Source organism: Lissotriton helveticus, chromosome 4_1 (genome assembly GCF_964261635.1).
Source record: "Lissotriton helveticus chromosome 4_1, aLisHel1.1, whole genome shotgun sequence".
NCBI lineage: Eukaryota > Metazoa > Chordata > Amphibia > Caudata > Salamandridae > Lissotriton > Lissotriton helveticus.
This window is the reverse complement of record NC_136063.1, coordinates 474960544-474973476: the sequence shown is the minus strand read 5'-3', so window position 1 is coordinate 474973476 and position 12933 is coordinate 474960544. Positions and strand designations below refer to the sequence as shown.

At 41.3% G+C, this 12933-nt stretch overlaps 1 protein-coding gene across 1 annotated transcript in view; it reads left to right on the top strand.

The window, feature by feature from the left end:
* DECR1 (2,4-dienoyl-CoA reductase 1) overlaps positions 1–12933 on the top strand; it is a 234374-nt gene that overhangs the window by 104946 nt on the left and 116495 nt on the right. Inside the window, exon 4 of the mRNA XM_078687063.1 lies at positions 3240–3326. Coding sequence (XP_078543189.1) covers positions 3240–3326 — 87 coding nt within the window. The remainder of the gene's footprint in view (positions 1–3239; positions 3327–12933) is intronic.

Genomic DNA, 12933 nt, shown 5'->3' with positions numbered 1-12933 from the left:
TTCCCTTCCTGTGCTAAGCCTTTTTTTGGCTATTTGGGGTAGTGCATGCTTAGGCCCCTGTAACTTTTTGACCAGATAAGGTATCCACGCAAATTTTGCGTCCTTTTCTTCCAACATCATGGGGATTCTAAAGGTACCCAGGGTTTGTGGATTCCATTGTAGGGGTCCCAGAAATTAAGCAAAATACAGTAACATTTTTGTTTTTTTCAGAAAAATGGGAAAAACGGGCTGCAGATGAAAGCTGCTGGGTTTTTCCCTGCAAATGTGTTCAAAAAAGGGTTTGTGGGGCTGAAATCACCATTTTTCCAGCTTTTAGGGAATGAGTCTTTTGTCAGAGAACCAACATTTTTCACACAGTTTTGGCATTTTTCTGGGACATAGCCTATTTTTGCTATTTTTAGTGCTTTTAACCTTCTTCCAGTTAATGGTAAAAATGAGTATGAAAGCAATAATGTATCCTGTAAAGCTATACATTTTAGTAAAGTAGACAAAATTCTGAATTCAGAAAGGGGTCATTTGTCTAAATCCATGAAGGTTTCTTTATAGAAACTAACAGTTAAATATTGGAAAAATTTTAAATTAGTTGAAAAAAACAGCCTTTTGTCTCAATATTTTCACCTGTAACTTCTTGTAATTATGACAGCTCTTTAAAGCAATATACTGTTACATCCGTTGGACCTTCCTGGTTGTGGGGATATATAGGACTTGTAGGTTCACCAAGAACCCGACGAACCCTGAGCCAAAAACTGAGCAGCAACTTGCAATGGTATTTTATTATGTACCGGGTATAGAGCAATTATTCAGGGAAAATGTATACATGGAAAAATCGGTATGAAAGACACCTATGTATTTCTGAATTGGGTACAAATTATAGAGTTTAGAAACAGTATATATTTGCACATTTTCAAAATTGGGAATACTCGTACTAGCATGAGAATTATTGGTCATTTTTCAAAATGACTTCTTTTTTACACAATGTCTTTCATTTGGAAGGCAGAAACGCATCAAAACTCAATAGGTAATAACAGTTGCTTTACAAACCTGAATTACCCTAAGTCTCCAGCTAAAAATGGTACCTCACTTGTGTGGGTCGGCCTTGTGCCTGCGACAGAAAACGGCGCAAAACACGTCGTCACACCTCAATTTTCGCAGTAAAAAATGACCCTTTTTTGGCAGAGTGCCTAGCTGTAGTTTTTGTACCCTAGCTCGGCTGGCACCTAGGGAAACCTAGCAAACCTATACATTTTTGAAAAGTAGACACCCTGGGGAATTCAGGATGGGGTGACTTGACTGCTTCCCACCAGGTTCTGTTACCCAGAATCCCATGTAAACCTAAAAAATTGACCAAAAAAACACATTTGCCTCACATTTCTGTGGTGGAAAGTTCTGGAATCTGCGTGGATCAACAAATTTGCACCCCGCGTTCCCCAAAGTCTTCTGAGAAAAATGGTACCTCACTTGCGTGGGTCGGCCTTGTGCCTGCGACAGGAAACAGTGCAAAACGCAACGTGGTCGCACCTCAATTTTGCAGTGAAAAATGACCCTTTTTTGGCAGAGTGCCTAGCTGTAGTTTTTTAACCCTAGCTCGGCCGGCACCTAGGGAAACCTAGCAAACCTATACATTTTTGAAAACTAGACACCCTGGGGAATCCAGGATGGGATGACTCGACTGCTTCCCACCAGGTTCTGTTACCCAGAATCCCTTGTAAACTTAAAACATTGACACAAAAAACACATTTTCCTCACATTTCTGTGGTGGAAAGTTCTGGAATCTGCGTGGATCAACAAATTTCCATGCACCCCACGTTCCCCAAAGTCTTCTGAGAAAAATGGTACCTCACTTGCGTGGGTCAGTCTAGTGCCTGCGACAGGAAACGGCGCAAAACGTAAAGTGGTCGAACTTCGATTTCGCAGTGAAAAATGGCCCTTTTTTGGCAAAGTGCCTACCTGTAGTTTTTTAACCCTAGCTCTGCCGGCACCTAGGGAAACTTAGCAAACCTATACATTTTTGAAAACTAGACACCCAGGGGAATTTGTTTTTTTAGTGAGCAAGGGACCCACGTCTGGGCATACCCTGCCAACTTTGGGCGAACAAAGCAAACACAAGGAGATGATGGACGGAACGCTGAAACTTTTCAGACACTCACCCCCAGTCACAGTTCTGGGTTGAATCCATCATCGTTCTTTAGCTCACTTCACCACCCCAGTTCAGACACAGTTATATGCAAATCAGTCCTGACCCTGTGCCTCATGGGAACAGTCCAGCCGAAACTGCCAAGCTATGTCTTCCCTGGACCTTGTGTTTGCTTTGTTTGCCCTAAGTTGGCAGGGTATGCCCAGACGTGGGTCCCTTGCTCACTTTGCCACTGGATTCAACCTAGGTTGGCTGATGAAGGGTGTTACCCAGAAACCTGTCCCATGATGCTTGTTTCCGGTTCAGGGAAGACCTGGCTTGGCAGTTCGGGGTGGACTGTTCCCATGAGACACAGGGTCAAGACTGATTTGCATATAGGTGGGTCTGAACTGAGGTGGTGAAGTGAGCTAAAGAATGATGACGGACTCAACCCAGATCTGTGACTGGAATTGAGTGTCTGAAAGTTTCAGCGCTCCGTCCATCTCCTTGTTTGCTTTGTTCGCCCTAAGTTGGCAGGGTATGCCCAGATCTGGGTCCCTTGCTCACTAGCCTGGCTGATGAAGGGTGTTACCCAGAAACCGGTCCCAGGATTCTTGTTTCCGGTTCATGGAAGACCTGGCTTGGCAGTTCGGCCTGGACTGTTCGTATGAGGCACAGGGTCGAGACTGATTTGCATATAGCTGGGTCTGAACTGAGGTGGCAAAGTGAGCTAAAGGATGATGATGGAATTAACCTAGGTCTGTGACTGGGGGTGAATGTCTGAAAGGTTTCAGCTTTCCGTCCATCATCTCCTTGTGTTTGCTTTGCGTTCTAAGAGTGATAGAGAAGGCGTGAATCACTCTACAAAATTAAAATGACTTTTTGAATCGAAGTAGCAGGGAAAAAGCGTTTTATTAAGGGTTATTTAACACTTACCTAAACCTTTTTAGACTTTTTCCATTGCACATATGTTTAGTCTATGTCGATCCGTACATCTTTTTTTGAAAGGTAAATAAAGGGAAATTCTTAGTAGTTAAGTCTTCATTTTGTATGCCTCATTTTGATCAAATAAATTAAGTATTCCACATAAGGGTTGGCCGCTATAATATTTTTCTTTCTACAACAGGTCCATGCAGTGCAGTGCAATGTGAGAGACCCGACAGCTGTTAAAAGTGCTGTAGCAGAATTAATAGAAGTGGCAGGTCACCCATCTGTAAGTGTGCATAATATTGCTACAATAAATTAAGGAAAAAACCTTAATGCCATGGTTATATTTAGTACATCTTGTGCCACATGTGTTTATTATTTTTTCTTCACCCCTACTGAATGTATTTTTATGTATTTCACTGTGATATCTTTTTTTCTGTTGATGTGTCTACACTTTATCCAAGCTCAAAGATGCGTCCTCTAGTACCAAAGCAAAATAACTATGTGCTTGTAGGATGTTTCACTGCTGCTTTCAGTCGAACCCTGGGTTCTAGGTCTGGGCTAAACTATGACCATTGTGAATAATACACAGAGTAGGATTTCGGTCAGCCACCCTTTAGCCATTCTTCAATTTACGCCATTGATTAATTAAAGTGTCTTGCTGTTGTTGCAGTGGAACGCTTACAAACATTTTCTTACCAATTCTAAAAATCTAATATCATTTGTTCCACTTTCTAATTCACTTAATTGATAATAACTTTCATTCCATACTCCCCATTATCACACAACTTGGGTCCTCCGATTGATCTTTTATGTTGAGCTGATAGGGACTAGCATACTCGGAAGATGCAAGCAATTATCCTATGAGGACCTGGAATAGATAATTGCTAATCTAACCCTAATCTTCGCAATTCAATAATCAAAACTTTCTTTAGCCACTCCTATAAATTCCTTAGGATAACAAATAGGACCAATAGAATGAGACCCAATCGATCAAGATAATTCAGGAAAAACATTTATCTATTGCCTCGCACTGCATAGACCGATCGCAAACAATTTAGAGGTTGGATTTAATTATAGATTTTTTTATTGCAGGTAATCACACAGTTTAGCACAGATCAATTTCAAAAACAACGATTCAGCCTACAGAGAGCCGAAAGGTTATTTCCCACACCCCTCTGCCAGCCGGCACAGCACTCGATTAGAGGTTGCAGTTTGAAATAAAGTTCAGTACATCAGAGTCTTCCATCACTAGTACATGGAACAGACATAGAAAATTATAATAGGAAATCGAATGTCAAACTGACAGCATGCCAGACAGGAAGATGAAAAGTGACAGCCAGCCCCTGTCTCACCCTGGATGGGGCAGTTATACTCCCTTAACGTATCAATCCCATCAGTTCATGGGGTTTTCATTGGTCTTTCATGGTGTTATGGGGTGATCAGTGAATTCTGTAATTCCGGATGAGTTAAGTAATCCTTTTTTGCAATTCTCATTAATATTTATGTACTCCATTTAGTTAGCATTTTGTCAAATCCCTGAAAGTAGGAGGTACTTGTATTTGTTCATAGTCAGTTCGTTCCCAGGTGCCTTTCCCTGAGTTTGCAACAATACTTGCTACAGTTCTATCAAATATGCTTCTAGTGAGAAGTGCATTCATTGTTAAACAGAGCAGAAGTGGAACTTTGCAGAAAGTTCTCATGTGGTTTAGGTGACTGCCTCACATGATTTTGCATTAACGTAAAGAAAGAAAAAAAAACAAGCCTACATAAAAAAACTGCTAAATCCCTATTGTGTTAATATTCATTAAAAAAGAATCACACATTTGCAACTTCATTTAATCTTCTTCATTAATTCAGTTATTACTATTTTCACGAATTACATGTCTATTAAGCAGTAATACAATATTTCTGCCTAGTCATTATTTGGCACATTATCATGTAAGCATCATTTTTAACGTGACACTTTTCAGTGCATGTATTATTTTTCATATGCATTTCCGAGGCCCCTCATCATTTTATGTCAGTTTTTCTTAGCAGAGAACATTTTCTACATTTCTTCAGTACAACTGTGTGTATATTGCGTTCATTTTAATGTATGTTTGATTGTTATTCACAGAACTCTATTAATTTCATTTTCATATTTTCTCGCATCACGCAAATGCATCAGCATGACATTCTTGTTTTTCTCATTTGCTTACATTTTCATATCATCATTTGTCTGAAAACTCTGCATGCTTTTACAAAGCAGTATGCAAACTCATGTTCTTGACAAGCAGGTTATCCTGTCTCATCCAGTAAAAAGTGCTATAATTGATTTTTCCATGTAGGAATTGGTAAAGATAGATGCCTGATGACGATCCACGGTCTATCAATTCCCCTTTTGATGTCAAATCAAGCCATCAATCAATCTTATCATCTGATGTAATTCTGATAGCGCATTAAAATGCAGTTGCGGCTTCATTCATTTCAATCTAGCCTAATCCAAATTGTTCATGTCATCATAAGCGTATCCACATTGTCTCTTTTAATTCAATTTCTGCTCTATTCCTTTTCTTTCCTATTGTTTCTTCCTCAACACCCCTACGTTTGCACTAACAATATATCACTGCTATTATTTGTAAGCCAGTAGCAATTGTTAATAAAGGTGTCCGTATTTTACCCACTAAGCTTGCTCCCAGCATTGCACACCAACTTCCCACAGACGTGAATCCCATTCCAATTGTTTCCCAAGCCTCATCAGCTTTTAATTCTGCTAGTTCTTTGCTTAAGTTAGTAATGTTGCTAATCAACCCCCGTAAATCCATACTGTTGTCAGGAATCTAAGGATAACTCTGCTGAACCTCTAACAGTCAAGGCACTCTGCCTTCTTTTTCTAGAAGTACGTCTAAAGCAAGTCTGTTTTGCAAAACCATTGATCGTATAGCAACCATTTCTGTGTCTATAACAAGAAATCCTCAGGCGGTATCCATTGATAGCGGATCCACTACAGTTGAAAGCTTCCGACTTGTGTATGAATTTAGGATCACCCCCCACTGAGGGTATTATAGCCCCAAAAACATCCCCTATAATTTTAGCAACACTGATTCCCCTTCTCAAGCTAGTGTGTTGCTTTTCATTGGTTCCACTGTTTTGATCCACATGATACATTTTTGGAAAAACTATACTCCTGTAACAACATCCATACCATTGCTTCAGTAACCTATAATAACCATTTCTCCCACAATCCTAGTATACTCCTGGGAATACAGGATCTGCACCTGTTAAATATTTTCCCCACCCTCCTACAAGTAGGAAGGTCTCATCACATTTACTGGAACCAACACATTTATTGTTATGATCCGTTTTGCGTCTCAATATGCATAGCTTCCCTTTATGTTGCCAATCCAGAGCCATAACAGTATGTGTTTTTCCCCCATTTTCAATTCACCCTCTCTGTGTGCCCATGGGGGTATCCTTATTTGTGATTCAGATTTTCTTTTTATTTCCCCACGTCGATCTTCTACAGAATAAATAAAATCCTTTTCTTTACGATGCAAGGCACAAGTCAAAGTATGTCTGTGCATACACTGTATCTCTGGTTAATGTAGGTTGAAAGAATTCTATTATTATCTCAGCATTTCGTGTATCTGCTACTACATTTAAGTAGTTCTTAATCGGAACTTCTGAAAAGATCAAATCATAATTTGAATAGTAATATTGAAATTGCCCTTTGCAGTAAAATAAACGTGTTAATACACTACAAGAAATACCATAGGTTAAGGGTAGGTGATAAGTTACCCCCTTAGACCGCAAAGAAGGTAGTTGTATGCACACATACCAATCTCTCACAGCCATAGTGCCTACATACTCGTAAAGTAATTTAGTAAATGCATTTAATGAGGAATCATAATAGACTGGTCATTATGCATAACCTCCTCAGTTAGTTCATTAGTCACAACTGCATTATCTTTTTCCTTTATTTTTTTCAACATTTGTAGTTTCAGGAAGGTTAGATTTCACATAGACATGATGAGGTAAGTTTAGTATTCTCAAAAACAACAAAAGTATTATGACAAAAACTACCAAAAAGCAGGCGCATACATGTTTACGCCTTAATGAAAACTGGTTTTAATTTTCCACCTCTAGTCTGAGGGTGCTTCTATATATATTTTTTGTTTTTATAGAATGCTTTGCACCGTAAGCTTTGCAGAAATGTCCTTATTGGTGCCTCTAAATTTTCGTCTCTTAAATTATTTCTTTGCTTTAATATCTTTTGTCTTTTTCACAACAGTTCTTTTTAAGGTGGTATTTCTGAGTTGAAGTCTTGAAGGAAAAAAGTATTTTTCCCAGTCATTTGCTGCTGCTAAAAATTTCCACTTTGGAGCTGCGTATCTCTGGCTTGGTAGCCTTGCTCTTTTTGTTCTGCGCACTACAGATTCCTTGTCTGTCTCACTTTGCTCTGATTGGCTCGAGACTTCAATCACAGTTAGAGGTATTCTACCTGCAGTTGGAATGTGTCTCAATCTTTTCGATTTTCTGGGCCAACGGTCTCCTTCTCACACTCTTTTTTTCTTTTACACTGCTCACATTATCGGAGTCAATACTTCGCTTAGTATGTTCCCTTCTCAATTTGACCCTCGTTACCAACTCTTCTTGACTCTCATCTGAACCATTGTTTCGAGACCCAGTAGCTGGCGCCCCCTCTACTTTGCGATCGACCTGAATGGGACGTCTCTCTGCTACCACCAGTTCGTCCACTACAGATCCTGATTAGTTAAGGGGACATGGGACTCAACAGGTGTGGGCAGCATGTACCCAATTAGGCAGACCACCACATTAACAGCAGTTGTGCTTACAGGTATTACTTGGTTAGGCCCACGCCAACGAGTTTCCAAACAGGATTTGTGCACTTGTTTCTTCACTAGTACCCAGTCTCCCGAGCACAGTTCATGACACTGCTCCAGTTGGGCTGAAGTTGCAGCTTCTCCAACCTGTTGAGACACAGAACGCACCACATCAGCCAATCCTTTACAGTAATCTAGTACCAAGTCAACAGTTGTATAGTCACAAGCTGGTTTGCTGGGACTGCAGGCTGTTTCGTAGTGCTCCCCATTATTATCTCCTGCGGGCACAGTCCAGTTCTTCTGACTAGGATTCTTCTCAAACCCATCAACACCTAGGGTAAGCCATCACGCCATTTCAAAGAAGTAAACGCACAAACATTTGCCAATCGGGACTTTAATGTGCCGTTCACCTGCTCAACAACTTCGGATGCTTCAGGTCGATAGGCACAATGCAATTTCTGTTCAATTTGCAGTGCAGCACAAAGCAATCACACCACTTTGTTGTTAAAGTGTGACCCTCTATCTGATTCCCAAGAGGTTGAAAATCCAAACCTCAGAATAAGCTCTCCAAGAAGCAGTTTAGCCACTGTTAGACTGTCTTTGCGTCTTGTTGGATAGGCTTTCACCCAACGAGAAAACAGACACATAACCAGTACATATTTTAATCCATTGCAAGGGGGTATCTCCACAAAGGCAACTTGCATTCTATTGAAACGATCCCCTGATTTCCCTATATAACTCTTACTGACTAGTGTTTTTCTTCCTGCATTTTGTTGTTGACGTACCACACATCTTTGACACAGGTTTTCTGCAGTGGCTCTGAATCAGGGATTATACCCCGTCTGCCAAAAGAGACGCAGCATGGCATCTCTTCCCACATGCGCTGGACCATGACAATTTCTTGCCACAGGTGACAACAAACTGTCTGGTAAAATTTGTCTCCCATCAGTGTACACCCATACCTCATCCTCTTGGCAACAGCTGCACCCTTCCCTTTCAATTTGTGGCACTGCATCCTGTAATTCTTTAATTTCTTCCCATGTTATGTAAATCTTCGAAAGTCCCAATTTGTACCTATACAGGTTCTGTCACTGGAGTCAATACCAATTGATTAGACACTCCTACAACTTGGATTCTTTCTCCCAAAAGGGGGAAATTGGGAATTTCCACAGTTCTCGCGGTGGAATGGATAACACCAGTATCTACAAGGAATGAAATGGGTGTTCCATTTACCATGCCATTCACATAAGGAACAATCTGATCTACCGCTAAGGATGCGCCAAGCATGCATTCCTCCTCCCCTCTCAGGCACCGTCATTGGGACGTCTCTGAATCTCTGTCATCGCTCTGCACTGTGATGCCCCTTGCGCATTCAGATTTAGTTGATCATTGCTATGAAAACCCATGTTTGCATTGTATCTCTGCACCTGTCCATTCAACTGAGGCATAGAAGCTAGTGGCATATTCAGATTTCTCTGACTCTGCCCTGGCTGATTCTGAATCTCATTATTCATTTGTGGTTGCATCACTCCCTCTGATATTGTCTGCCCATTTATCTGATTAATTGTATTGAACTTACACTCGCGCTTCTAATGCCCGCACCTGCCACAAAGGTGACATAGATTAGACTTTTTCAACATTTCTATTTGGGTTCCCCTACCTCTTCCTTGAGGCACAAAAGTCTGCGGCTTATTTCCTGCTACACCTCACATTCCAGTAGTTGTCTGACCATTTCCCTGCACCATACCTGGAAAATCTGTATCAAAACCCACATTTTCTTTCATTGCCGCCCTCATCTGAGCCAACCTCAACTTCTCTTTCAACTTCTTATGACATGAATCTGTCATCTCCACAATATTTCCCGTACCGAAGAATTTCATCAATGGGTTTATTCTGCCAGGAGATCATATGTTACTTTATAATGGCACTTATCTCAGGCCTCAAGCTTTATACAAAATGATACCAAAAATGTCCCATATCCTTCCCTGTTATGTTCCCAATTCCACTGCATTGCTTGAATACCTGTAAAAGCCTTTCATAATACGCATGCACTGTCTCCTTCAATTCCTGACTCGTTCTGTCTATTTTCACACAGTCTTTCTCTTGCTTCAAAATCTTCCCTTTCAGGTAGGTGATAACTTGATTATATCTTCTCATCACTTCTGCTGAAGGCGCACCAGTTTTAGGATCTTTCGCAGGCTCAGTTTCTGGCCAATCCGCTGCAATCTTACACTCAGTTCATAGATCAGTTAGAACTACAATGTCAAATAAGGTCTTTAAATCCTTTAATAACAGGTTTTCCTCTCATTTTTGGGAAATCATTTGTGAATGATAAAATGTCTGATCTATTCCAAGGGACATGGACATACCCCTTTATCTCCGCTTCTATCTGTTCTTTCTCAATCATCGTGTATAAAGGGAGAGTTACTACCGTGCCTTCTTTCTTTTTATCCAATCTGTCTTCCCATCTCTCTACATCTCCCCATCTCTTTAAGGTAGTTAGTTACTCTTGAATCTGTAATCTTTTCCCTGACGGGTTTAGACTCTTCAAATCTTTATCACTAAAATCCAATCAATATGTTTTTTGTAATGCTTTTGATTTCTGGGCATCCACTCCATACGCTGATTAGAAGACTAATCCCCCCGGCAAGGGGGAGGGGGAGACCTTTGTCAATTCATTCATTCATTCATTCATGAGCTAAAATGAGACCGGAGGCCACATACCACACGCGTCATCGTGTCACTGGGTCCAAAGTCAAAGCCATCATAGATACAGGAGCCTCAGTCAAAGTGGTCAGGGTCCAGCAGTACAACTGCGACCTCAAATTGCCCCCTCACACACCAAAATCTTTGCATATGGAAGTCACTCAACCCTACCCCACTGTGGACACATGTCTGTGCAAGTACAATCCAACAACCAAGAAGTCACGATGACCTTTCACATCATAGACCAGGAGGCTGCCACCCTGGTAGGGGGGCCACACCACAGTACATCTGGGCTGTGTGTTGTTTACCAGGAGCATAAAACCACATCAGATCGCCCTAATGGACCAATTCCCATGACTCGTCAGCAAACTAGGATGCCTCAAATCACCATCTGTCAAGCAGCATATTGACCCCACAATTACTCAAGTGGCACTGTGCTACAGTGTCCCATTCCATCTCTGATCACTAGTTGAACAAGAGCTCAAGAAACGCAAGAAGCAAGGAGCGAATGAAAAGATGTCCGGACCAACAGCTTGGGTCTCCCATATAGTGACAGCAGAAAAGTCAAAGCAACCAGGGAAGATAGGTTGTGTATAGACCTGCAGCTCCCAAATTGTGCCATGAAACGCGAATGCCATATAATGCCACATAATGCCAACAATGGATTATATAGCGGATGTGAATGGCTTGCTGTGGTTCTCCAAACTAGATCTAAACACCAGGTATCACCAGCTACTTTTGGCTGAAGAAAATAGATACATTACCACCTTCAGCACCCATTTGGGTCTACTCTGGTACAAGCGGCTGAACTTTGGCATATACTCAGTGGCTGAAGTATTCCAGAATGCTATACATGAAACAATGTCTGGACTACCCAGCCTCATGAATGTCAGTGACTACATTCTCATACATTCAGCAATGGCAGCCGAAAACCACAAACGCTTCCAAGTCACCTTAAAGCATCTGTAGGGACAGGGAGTCACACTGCACAAGGAGAAATGCTAATTCTTCCAGCCATTCTTCAAATTCTTTCATCACTTATTCACTCAAGATGGAATCCAGGTTCACCTTCGAAAATCACATGCCATCAAGCAAGCACAAGCACCGACCACCGTCTCAGAGGTGCAAAGTTTCCTTGTCATGGCCTCGTACAGTGGTAGGCTTTTTCCAGACCTTACCACCCTAGCAGAACCTTTGAGGGCTTGACAAAGGCAGATGCCAAATGGTATGAGGTCAGAAGGAAGACTACGCTTTCCATCATCATCAAAGCTTTATTTCGATATGCATGATATCATAAAAGCACATACAAAATATAAGAAACCACAATTCATAGATATTACATTTTAAAAAGTAGATTACAATAAAAATATTCATATTACAATAAATAGTTTAAAAGGCATATTAAACATTAGCAGCTTTGTGAATGTTAAAAATTTAACTAAAACTTAGGTCATCTCGTAGCCTTTGATCTGATCAGCCAAGCCCAGCTCAGAAATTTGGCGACCCCACACACTGTGGCAGCCTTGAGTATTCTAAGTGCTGAGGAATGATCCCTTGTTCCGAGCAATAAACACACGGGTTTGAGCCATTTCTGTCTGGGTTTAAAATAGGCTGGGCATACAAAGAAAACATGAGCGATACTTTCAAGGACACCTTCACAAATAGGGCAGTCAGGTGAGGTTTGGTACGGGGGCTTCCATTTACAGGTATAATCATGGAGGGGGGAGGTTTCCCAACCTGAACTGAATAAATAGGGATCTGTCTCTTGGTTTCTTGATAAAATCCAAGTAAGACTCCAGGCGAGGCTTAGGTTTATGCTGTTTAAACGCTTCAGTCAACGTTCCTTGGTTTGGGTCCCTTAGATCTTGCTCATCAACCCAATTCCAGTAAGCTCGCTTAGTTTCGGCCTTAGATAAAGGAACTCCGAGCTCCCAGTCAATTGGCAAGCCAGTTTCGTGGAGAAACTTCCTTATGTTGCGGATCCAGTTAATTTTATGGGCACCATTAAGGTTCAAGACCTCTTTCAAACCATCTAGGTACTTTGAGAGCTCTGGGGTCCGCCATAACCTAGCCCAGTATAAGAGAGGCCGTAACCTGGCTAGGTCCCGATCGGGGTGCCCCTTGGAAGGGACATCAACTCCCTAAGGAACTTATTCTCAGAAGTGGTCAGACCATTGATGCAATCGAAACCCCACAACTCTGCACCATAAAGGGCGCTGCCTACAGCCTTTGCAGCATAAATATCCAAGGCAGGAGCAATGGGCTTGGAGATGGACATACGATGTTCTCGCCCTAATGCACCAACCACCCTTTTATGATTTAAAACCATGTTATCAATGTGGGGCTGCCACTTTAGATTTT